The 12,006-nt window shown below is 36.6% G+C and overlaps 1 protein-coding gene across 1 annotated transcript in view; it reads left to right on the top strand.

Annotated features, from left to right (window-relative positions):
• The window catches only part of STXBP3 (syntaxin binding protein 3), a 65,407-nt gene that overhangs the window by 38,466 nt on the left and 14,935 nt on the right, over positions 1–12,006 (top strand). The window contains exon 12 of the mRNA XM_079132905.1: positions 11,253–11,318. Within this exon, the coding sequence (XP_078989031.1) occupies positions 11,253–11,318 (66 nt within the window). The remainder of the gene's footprint in view (positions 1–11,252; positions 11,319–12,006) is intronic.

Consider the following 12,006-nt stretch of genomic DNA (forward strand, 5'->3'; position numbering starts at 1 on the left):
TGTGTGATACTGGGGCTTGAACCTCTGGGCACTTTCACCACTAGATACAAGTCCTATACATAAATCTTGTCATGAACAGAAGTTCTTGATTTAAATTTTTTAAATCAATTTTTCTTTCATAGGGCTTTTGTGTCGTATATAAGAAGTCTTTGCTTATCCCAAGGTCATTAATAAATTCATCTGTGTTTTCTTCTAGAAGGTCGATCATTTTAGCTTTTACAAATCTGTAAGTTACTCAAAGTAATTTTGTTGTGTGTGAAGTGTAAGGGTCTAGGTTCATTTTATTTCTATATAAACATACAATTGCTCAAGCACTATTTATTGAAAACACTACCCTTTCACCATTGAATGACTCTAATGAATTTGTTATTAATCAAGTGACCATAAATGCCTGGGTCTATTTCTGATCTCCAGTTCTTTTCCTTGATCAGTTTGTCTGTCTTTGTGCCAGTATTGTGCTGTCAGTGTATTTTGTATTAGTTTTGAAATTGGATAGTGAAAATCTTTCAACTTTATCAAGATCATTTTAGTTATTTTGTGACTTCAGCATTTTTATGTAAATTTTAGATTCTGCTTGACAGTATCCACAAAAACATTTCACTGAAATTTTTATTAAATTACATGAATTTGTACACCTATCTGGGAAGAACTGACAGAAATATCAAGTCTTCTAACCCATTAAAATGGAGTATAGCTCCACTCATGTGACTCTTTAATTTCTCTTAGCATTGTTTTATAATTTTAAGTCTAGAGGTATTTTTGGTTATTCCTACATGTTTGATTTTTTGATGTTACTGTAAACGATAATTTTTTAAATTCTGTTTTGTTCTGTTAATATATAAAATATGTGATTTTGTATATTGACCTTGAATTCCATGATCTTTCTAAATTTATTTTTTAATTCTAATACTTTGTAGATTGTTTTTAATAGATACAATAATATCATCTATGAATAAAGAAAATTGAGTTTCTTCCTTTCCAGATAATCTTTATATACATTAAACAATTTTTCTTAGTACTTAGTATCTCCTGCCTCTCTGGCTCAGACCTCCAGTATAAAGTGGAATAGAACTGGATATAGTGAATATCTTGTCTCATTCCCAGCTTAGGGGAAATGTGCCCATGTTTCGTCATTGAATATTATGTTAGTTTTAGGTGATTTTGGTTACATCCTTTATGAGACAAAGGAACTTCTTTTGTATTCTTAGTTTGCCTGCAGGTTTCTTTTAAAAATTTTTTTCTTCCCCTTTTTTGTTTTTTTAATTGGTGCATTGTAGTTGTATATAGGGTGGGATTTGTATACTGGATAACTTTTTACTGATGCACCAACAAAACTACCACCTAAATCAAGATTAAAAACATTTCCATGCACATCATGTAACAATATAATTTGGCCAATATCCCTCCCTAGCACTTTCCACCATCCTTCCCTCCTTCCACCCCGAGTCCCTTTCTCCATTCTGTGGATCTCTTTGCTTTTCATGTGATCACCTCCCACCTTTCTTTTCCTTTTTCCTCTCTGTCTTCCACATATGAGACCCTTGACCTTCTGAGTTTGGCTTATTTTGCTTAACATAATGGTCTCAAATTTCTATCCATTTTCTGCCTACAGGATTTTAAATGTGTGTATATGTTTGTCTGTGTGTGTTTTGTTGGAGATAGAACCCATGACCTCTCACCTTCTAGGCAAGCTCTCTACCACTGAGCCACATGTTGTTTTTCTTTTAACAAGGAAACATTGTTGGATTGATTCTATTGTTTTCTCTTTTCTTTTTTTAAAATTTGTACTGGGGATTGAACTCAGCAGTATTCAACCACTGAGCTATATCCCTAGCTCATTTTTTACATTTTTTTAGAGATGGTCTCACCAAGTTGCTTAGTGCCTTGCTAAGTTGCTGAGACTGGCTTTGAACTTGCGATCCTCCTGCCTCTGCTTCACAAGCCTCTGGGATTACTGGTGTGTGCTACACACAGCTCAAATGCTTTCTTTTTCTTTTTCATTTTTTTTTTAATAAAATCTTTTTTTATTTTTACAGACTGCATTTTGATTCATTGTATACGAATGGGGTACAACTTTTCATTTTGATGACTGTACAATGTAGATTCACACCGTTCATGTAATCATACGTATACTGTCTATTTCATTCTACTGTCTTTCTGTCCTCCACCCCCTTCCACTCCATTTTCCTCTACACCATCCAAAGTTCCTTCATTGTTCTCTTCCCCCACCACCCCAACTCCTTACATATGGTCATGCACTTATAAGAGAAAACGTTCAGCCTTTGGTTTTTTGGGCTTGGCCTATTTCACTTAGCATGGTATTTTCCAACTTCATCCATTTACCAGCAAATGCCATAATTTTATTCTTCTTTATGACCAAGTAATATTCCATTGTGTATATATACCACAGTTTCTTTATCCATTCATCAATTGAAGGGCATCTAGCTATTGTGAATTGAGCTGCTATGAACATTGATGTGGCTGCATCACTGTAGTATGCTGACTTTAAGTCCTTTGGGTATAAACCGAAGAGTGGGATAGCCGGGTCAAATGGTGGGTCCATTCCAAGCTTTCTGAGGAATCTCCATACTGCTTTCCAGAGTGGCTACACCAATTTGCAACTCCACCAGCAATGTGTGAGTGTGCCTTTTTCCCCACATCCACACCAACACTTATTATTGCTTGTGTTCTTAATAATGGTCATTCTGATTGGAGTTAGATGAAATCTTAAAGTGGTTCTAATTTGCATTTCTCTAATTACTAGGGTTGATGAGCACTTTTTCATATATTTGTTCATCACCTGCATATCTTCTTCTGTGAAGCGTCTGCCCGTTTCCTTAGCCCATTTATTAATTGAGTTCTTTGTATTTTGGGTGTAAAGTCTTTTAAGTTCTTTATAAATTTTGGAGATGAGTACTCTGTCTGAAGTGTGTGTGGAAAAGATTTTTCTCCCACTCTGTAGGCTCTCTTTTCATATTATTAATTGTTTCCTGTGCTGAGAAAAAACTTTTTAGTTTGAATCTATCCCATTTATTGATTCTTGCTTTTTTTTCTTACGCTATGGGGGTCTTGTTAAGGAAGTCTGGTCCTAAACCAGTGTGATGGAGATTTGGGCCTACTTTTTCTTCTATTTGGTGAAGGGTCTTAAGGTCTAATTCCTAGATCCTTGATCCATTTTGAGTTGATTTTTGTACAGGGTGACATGGTTTCTCCTTTGATTGTTTTTTTCTTTAAGGTAGTTCCTCCCTTTGCTGACCTACATTGTTGTTTTTCATTTCCTGCTCATGGAATATTTTGTTGAGAATATTCTGTAGTGCACGCTTTCTATTTGTAAATTCTTTTAACTTTTGTTTATCATGGAAGGATTTTATTTTGTCTTCAAATCCAAAGGTTAGTTTAGCTGGTTATAGGATTCTTGCTTGGCAACCCTGTTCTTTCAGAGCTTGACATGTGTTGTTCCAGGCCCTTCTAGATTTTAGAATCTGGGCTGAGAGATGTGCTGATATCCGTATTGGTTTCCCCCTATATGTAATCTGATGCTTTTCTCTCACAGACATCAATATCTATCTTTATTTTGTATGTTAGGCATTTTCATTATAATGTGTCTTGTTGTGGACCTGTTGTGATTTTGTGCATTTGGTGTTCATAAGCCTCTTATATTTGATTTTCCATTTCATTCTTCAGGTTTGGGAAATTTTCTGCTATTATTTCATTGAATAAGTTGTTCATTCCTTTGGTTTGTATCTCTGTGCCTTCCTCAATCCCATTAATTCTTAAATTTGGTCTTTTCATGATGTCTCATAGTTCTTGGAGGTTCTCTTCATGATTTCTTACCATCTTCTCTGGGCCACTTTATTTTCAAGATTAAATATTTTGTCTTCATTGTCTGAGGTTCTGTCTTCCAAGTGGTCTAGTCTGTGGGTGATGCCTTCCATTGAGTTTTTTATTTGGTTTATTGTTTCCTTCATTTCAAGGATTTACTTTGTGTGTGTGTTTGTGTGAGAATCTCTCTTTGTTGAAATGATCTTTTGTTTCCTGTAGTTGCCCTTTCAACTGCTTATTGGTGTGATCATTCATTGCCTTCATTTGCTCTCTTAATCTCATCCTTTGCTTCTGGAATCATTTTAATTATGTATAATCTGAAGTTTTTTTCTGACATTTTTTCTACCATATTGTCAGTGGATTCTATTAATATAGAATATAGGTTTGTTTGGATCATTTTCTTCCCTTGTTTTTTCATGTTGTTCTTGTATCTTCCCCTCTAGCAGTGTACATCTGGGGTATTGCAGTTTCCCCCCTATAGGCTTATAGTGACCCTATAGGTTTCCATAACCTTTTCTTTAAGGGGGAGATCAATATTAGCAGTGCCCAGTACACACAGTATGCAACCCGAAACCAAATGGCCCTTATGGGGACGTGAACAATATTGTCATAATAAACAGAATGAGTTCAATTATTATCTTCAGTACAACAAATAGATTTGCAATGAAGTCTGCAGTTTCTAATGGAGGACAAAGAGGATACAGAGGGGTATAGGATGTAGCTGTTAATGGGATAAGAAAAGAATATATAGAAGTCTAGATCATAGAAACAGTGAGAGTGTAATCAAAAGAATTTGATTGTTAGCATGTAAAAAGGGAGAAAGAGACTCTGAGAGAACAGGTAAACAAAAGGAAAATAGAGCGAGAAAAGTAAAGAAATAAAAACTTCAAATTTTTCAATAAGGAGAAAAAAGAAAATTTATACTATAACAGTCATAGTATTCAAACCTCACAGTCTTCAGTAGCCTGATGTATGAGAGGTACCTGACAATGAGCTTCCAATCTCCAGCAGAAGTCTCAGGATGAGTTTTGCCCCACCTAAAGATCGGAGCTATGAGCTTCCAGGATTATCCAAGATGACTTTCTAGCTTCCAAATGTGTTGGCAAATGGGGAGTGCAGCTTGGCGTGTGGGTGTGGCCGGCTGGAGGTCCTGAAGGCAGGGTGTAGTTGGTCGGGTAGGGGTCCTGGAGGTGGGGTGTGGTCGGTCTGGTTGCCGGATCCTGGAGATGGGATGCAATCTATCAGTCTGGGGGTCCTGGTGGTGGGTAGCAGTCAGTCGGTCTGAGGACCCCAGAGGCGGGGAGTGGTCTGTCGGACTTGAGGGGTCCTGGAGACAGGCCTCAGTCAGTCCAATCTGGGTTCCTACAGGTCCTGGCTGTTGTCTCAAAATGGCGGCAGCCACATGTAACCAAACCTGCAGGTACTGTGACAATGAACTTCCAGGCAACAGCAGGCAGCTGGCGTGCCACTGCAGTCAGTCTGCTGGCTGCTGTTAAACAGTCAGCAGGTGAACCTTGGGCGGTGGGTGATGGGTAGGTGAAAGGCAGGGGATGGACAGGCAAGAGGCAGACAAATGGTGGATGGTAGGTGCCAGACAGTGAGAAATCTGCATTCAAAAAGTAGTCGATAGGCTGGCAGACTGCAGGTGATCACAGTAGACAAATGGGGTGAACAGCAGAGGATCGATAAACAGCAAAAACTGCCTCACAAAGAAACAGATAACCTCTGCTTGAAACCTAAGTTCTGGAGGGACAAGGAATGCAGCCTCCCTCTAGTCCACCATCTTGGATCTCTCAAGTGCCTTTTTAATATTGTATTTTTAATTTTTTGTTTTATTATTGGGGTGAATTGCATTTATTTAAAAAATAAAGGTTTTCTAACATTAAACCATCTGGGCCTTTCTAAAATATGCTCACTCGGTCACAATGCATTATCCTTTTTCTGTATTACTGGATGGATTCTACATACTAATATTTTGCTGAAGATGTCTGCCTCCATAGTTCTTTTTTCCCCTGGTAGGGCACAGTGGCATATGCCTGTAATCCCAGTGACTCAGGAGGCTGAGGTAGAAGGATCACATGTTCTTTTTTTATGAAGTTTTTATTACTTCGTCAAGTTATCTCCAATATAATAAACATTTTTGTTTTTACCTTTTAGTATCCTCCTTTCTTTGTTGTTTTTGTTGTTATTGTTTGTACTGGGCATAGAATCCAGGGGCACATAACCACCAAGCCACATCCCACCCGTTTTTATTTTGAGATAGGGTCTCACTAAAATGCTGAGGCTGTCATTGAAATTTCGATCTTCCTGCCTCTGCCTCCCACGTCACTGGGATTACAGGCATGAACCACTGTGCCCAGCTAGTATTCTTCTTTTAGTTATTGTACTAGGTATTTAAAAATATATTGCTATTTTATTACAGTTTACTTTGTAGTATCCTTTTTCCATGTCCTACATAATTCAGAAACCTTGTAATAGTTTAGCTCCATTTTTCTCTTTCCTTTTTTGTGCTATCGTTTCATGTATTTTACTTAAGCATGCGTTATAATCTCAATATGCTATTTTTTGTTTTAAATACTCAGTAGACTTTTATATTACCCACATATATATCCAGACTGGTGCTGTTTATTCTCTATTGCTCTCTATTTTTTTCTTCTTCTGGGCTGGATTAAATTCTCTCAACATTCTTTTTTATCTAAGGACATCTTTGTTTTGCAAGTCTTTCATATACTTTTGCTGGATTTAGAATTTATAGTTGGGAAGTTTGTCCCCCTTTCCCCTTTTCAGCAATTTAATAATTTCAATATATTACCTCTGGCTACCACAATTTCTTTAAAGAAGTCAGCTGTCATGTATCATTCTTTTCTCTCTGAATAGCGTACTATTTTCTTTTTCTTTTTCATATTTTCTTTTTAGTAATATTTTCTTTTTCTTTCATTTTTAGCAGTTTGACCATGATAATACTTTTCTTTCTATGTATGGTTTTCTTGCTATTTATCCTCCCTAGGATTTGCTGAGTTTCTATAATCACTGGTTTGATAACTTTACTCATGTTTGTAAAATTCATGGCCATTAGTTCCTCACATCTTGATTTGTCCCATTATCTCCCCTCTATTTCTGGGACTGAAGCACATGTATTCTAGGTCTTTTAACTATATTCTACATATTTTGCATTCTGTTCTTTTTTCTGTTTTCCTATTTTTTTGTTTCTTTAAAATTTAATTTGGGTTTGTGGTGCTAAGGATTGAACCTTGGGCCTCCCACAGGCTAAGCATGCACTTTTCCTCTGCACTATAGTCCCAGTCCTACATCCTGTGTAATGGAATATTGTCCATTAATCTATTTTCTGTTAACCTCAATAATTCCCTTCTTCTGTCTTCTCTTAGGTCCAGTTCACTATTATTAAACCTAGTGAATGAATTGTATTTGTTGTAAATAAATGCATTGTATTTGTTTGAGTATTAATATAGAATTTATCCATATAGTATACAGTTGTTATGAGTTTTGACAAATGCATACTCTCATGTAACTACCATCACAGTCGAGATATTAGAATAGCTCCATCATCCCCCCCAAGTCCCCTCATGCCCTTTGTAGACAGTCTTTGAACTCATCTTCCCTATTTGCTGGCAACCACTGTGTCTGTTTTGTTTTTTTTGTTTTGTTTTGTTTTAGTTATAGATGGACATAATGCCTTTATTTTATTTATTTTTATGTGGTGCTGAGGATTGAACCCAATGCCTCACATGTGCTAGGCAAGCACTCTATCACTGAGTACAACCCCAGACCTGATCTGATTCTTATCTCTATAGTTTTACCATTTCCAAGTTGTCATATAACTGAAATAGCATACTATGATTTTTTTTCATTTAGTATAATGCACTTAAGATTTATCTATGTTGCATGTAATGGGAGAGTCATTACTTTGTATTCCTGAGTAGTATTCCCCATTGTATGGATGTTGATCTGTTCACCAGTTTTAGAATATTTGAGTTTTCTTCCCCAAGTTGTTGGAAATCATGAATAAAACTGCTTTAAACATTGTTTTTCTCCCCACCGGACATTCACATCTGTGAACAGATACTTTCATTCTCTTGGGTAAATACTTACAAGTAGGATTGCTTTGTCATGTGGTATACATATGCTAAAGTTCATAAGAAACTTCCAAGTTTTTTTCCAAAGATCGTATGCCATTTTGCTATTGGATTTCAGAGAACTTTTCAAAGCCATTGGTATTGATTCCATGAAAGTGGGACTCTTGAGAGTTGTGTCATCAAAGTTGTCAACAGTCTTCATTCCAGTTAGTTTTGATGATGCCTTCATTCCCACCAGCTTGGTATGAATATCATTCATTGTGTTTTCAATTTAAAGTCTTATATTTAGTTTTAGAATATCCATTGAATTTTTAAGAAATAAATTCTAATTCTGTCAAAATATTCTTTTGATCTATGTAGTTCATCTTTTCCTTTACTTTCTTTGATATTAACATGGTTACTTTGAAATCTTTGCTAATTCCAGTATCTGGATCCTCTTGGGACACTTTTGAGTATGTGGGAGTTTCCAAGTCATTTTATTCTGGATTTGGTGATTGTTTTTTGAACCAATAAATGTTGTCAAAATAATGTAAAAATAGCTACCATTTTCCTTCTCTCTTTTTCCTCCCTCCATTTCACCCTCCTCCTACTCCCAAGTGAGCAACCTCACTCAGGGATTCTCCCTATAGATTTGAGTCATTTCCAAGGAATTTAGCTGGGATGGGGAAAGCCTCTGAGATCTAAAGGAGAATGGTATAGTGTTTGGGGGGGAAAATATAGCACCTGGGACAAGTGTCTACCCCAAAGAAACAGTTGTCTGAAATGTTCACAGTTCTGTTCTTTAGCCTCAAATAATGATATCTGTTCCAAGAAAAAAATTACAAAATATCCATCCCTTTGTTTCTTTCTTTTCCTTCTTCCATTATTCTTAAACTGCCCATCCAAGATTAAATACTTGCTTTAGGGCAGTACTCACGTATGAGGTCAGCAACACTGAGAGGCATCTCCTTAAGAGGTGTCCTAGAATGTCATGAGGTCTCAAAGAGGTCCTCTTGTTATGTTAATAGCCACATCCTTACTGCCAAATCATAAAACAAAACCAATTTTGTGGCTATAGTTCTCCCTGTTGGTGAGAGTCATAGATGATGACTAAAAAAAACTAATGCATGTCAGCAGTAACCAATATTCTGTTTGAGCCTTAAATGGAACTCCCTCAGAATTACATCTTGTTCTTGAGTTTTATCTTCTTGCATGGCAGAGACAGTGAAGTCTTGGGCATGTATCTCTTTAGTGAGCAATCAACCTTCCTTCAGATGTTGATGAAGATGCCTGCCTGAGTGATGGTCAGAGTTTCATACAAGTCACATACTGTATCCAGCTTTCACTTCTCTCATTCTGTGTTGATGAATTGGCAGACACCCTCCAGGGTAAACTTTTCCTTTTGACAGGAATCTGAATGGGGTTCCTCATGAATTTCTTGGTCACCTCAAGCACTTCAGAAGGCATCGTAGCTCACACCAAAACTACTTGGGCATTGCTATTGAGCTTCTGGAATTTGTCATAGATACAATCCTTGAATTACAACTTTTACCATTTCATCAGCTTTGTCCAATACAAACATAGCAATGGGGAGCCAGGTATCTCTGATTAAGCATATTGCATAGTCAGGGGTACCCATGATGATATGGGTACCTTCCATCTGTAGCTTCTGCACCTCAACACACATATTGATGACTCCTGTGCAGATGTGATCAAAGGTATCCATACAGCCAAGGCCACCCATGTCTCCTTATCCAATTCTTGAGTGGATCCAGGACCACAGCCTCTGTAGCCTTTAGATCTAATTCAGTCTGTTACAGAATCAATATGACAAATGTCATTTTTCTAGTCCCAGAATGATCTTGAACATTCTCGTTACACATCATGTTAAAACTTTTAATATAAGGAATAACAGCTTGCTATTGGATTTCAGAGAACTTTTCAAAGCCATTGGTATTGATTCCATGAAAGTGGGACTCTTGAGAGTTGTGTCATCAAAGTTGTCAACAGTCTTCATTCCAGTTAGTTTTGATGATGCCTTCAGGCTTTTGTTAGGAATCGTGATTTGCAGACATGAGCCTTAGGAATTAATTGACTTTTTTTTCACTTGAGTGTTGACCACTTTCCTTTTCTACCTATTAATTTTTAATTGTATGTTAAATATTGTGGATAATACATTGCAGAGGCTTTAAATTGTGTTTCTGCAGAGAGTATTTAGCTTTGTTCTGGCAGTTAGTTAACTTGCTGAAGAATAACCTTGACTATATTAAGACTTTGTGTTAGATGGTGTTTATGATGACTGTATTTCACTTTTGCACTTAGTCCTGAGTCATAGACTAAGGACTAAATGTTAGGGGTGTTCAGTTAGGTCTCTACTTTGGATCTGAGAATGTTAACATTTTCTTAGCGCTAAGACCCCTCCAGATCTCTGTGCAGTAGTTAACCCAGTAGTTGTTCTCCACTAGGCTTTTGAGAGTTCTGCCCTGTGTGTGTGCAGATTAGAGGCCCAGAGGCAACCATGCTGTACATTTCTGGGTTATATTCTAGCTGGTTCCTTTCTCTCTAGCACCCTGCTCCCCAAATCCTACCTCAGCAGCTTCAAACACTGATCTCTTTTTTCTTTGCCCAGAGAGATAATTGTTTTCTTCTTCTCAGTTTATCTACTTTACTTTCAGTGTGGTTTGAAAAACATCTCCAGGGAGAAAGCAGGATGAATGCAAGGATCTTCATGCTTTCCTTCACTCAGAGCTGTTTTTTAATCCATTGCCTGAAAGTTCTTGTTTTATTTATTTGTCCATTTTAATTTTGTTTGTGGGGGGAGAGTAATTTTGATATCATCTACTTTGTTGTGAATGAAATTAAAAGCTTCATAAATTTTTTTTTAATTTTTGCCATATTGGGCTGGGGTTCTGACTCAGTGGTAGCACACTCACCTAGCATTCGATCCTCAGCTCCACATTAAAAATAAAGTATTGTGTTCACCTACAACTAAAAAATGTTTTAAAATTTTTTTTGCCAAATGTAGCCAAGTGTGGTTATGTACGCCTGTAATCCCAGCAACCTGGGAGGCTAAGACAGGAGGATTGCAAGTTTGAGGCCAGCCTCAGCAACTTAGCAAGAACTTAAACAACTTGGCTATACCCTGTCTCAAAAAATAAAAAAGGCTGGGGTTATGGCTCAGTGGTAAAGCACCCCTGGGTTATCCTCAGTACCCAAATATAAATAAATAAATAAAAATTTGCCAAATGTTTAGTAAATTAACTAAATTTGATAATATTTAATACTCCAGAATTAAAAAGTTGTAACATAGAATAAATTAATCATAGGTTTACTTAAAATGTTTTTTATTTTGCTTAGACATCACTTAGTGCTCTTACCCAACTGATGAAAAAGATGCCCCACTTCCGTAAACAGATTACAAAGGTAAGCAATGCTATCTGTAAGGTGCTTTATTATTATTAGTTTATTGATCTATCCAGTCCTTTAGTTAAGTTTGGCTGTGAGTTTCACTTCTTGTGCATTGTCCTGTGAAATATCCCAATAGCTAAGCTTCCCAGTAACATTTCTACATGTTATTTAGATTTATTCAAATCTAGCATAAACTTTTTGTCTTTATCTTGAACTGCTAAACAGAATAATTTTAGTAATTGTCAACCTCATAGGAATTCAGCAGTAGATTGACCAGTGTTTGTCATTCTACATGTTACTGTACATTAGTAGTTATATGTTAGTAGATTAAGGAGGTTTTAAGGGATCTGATAGACTTTTTCTTTCTTTCTTTCTTTTTGCTATTCCAGGTCTTTTTCCAAATCACTGTCAGAATAATTTTTATGCATTTTTATCATGTTGTACCCCAGTCAAGAACTGTTGGTCTTTAGGTTCTCACTATATTATTTTCTCACCTTATGTTTTATTATTCTCAAACTCATCACAAATTCAGCACTTACATTCTGATTTTTGTTGGTTATCCCACTTTGTTCCCCCAAATATCCAGTTATCAATCTTGCTTTCACTTTCTGTGTAAAATCATAATGTAAGGTAGCTAGGCAGGCATTATCCCCATTGTGCAGACAGGAAATCTGAGGTTAAGAAGAGGTGGCAGCAGTGGGCT

The sequence above is a fragment of the Sciurus vulgaris genome (assembly GCF_902686455.1).
Source record: "Sciurus vulgaris genome assembly, chromosome: 1".
Lineage (NCBI taxonomy): Eukaryota > Metazoa > Chordata > Mammalia > Rodentia > Sciuridae > Sciurus > Sciurus vulgaris.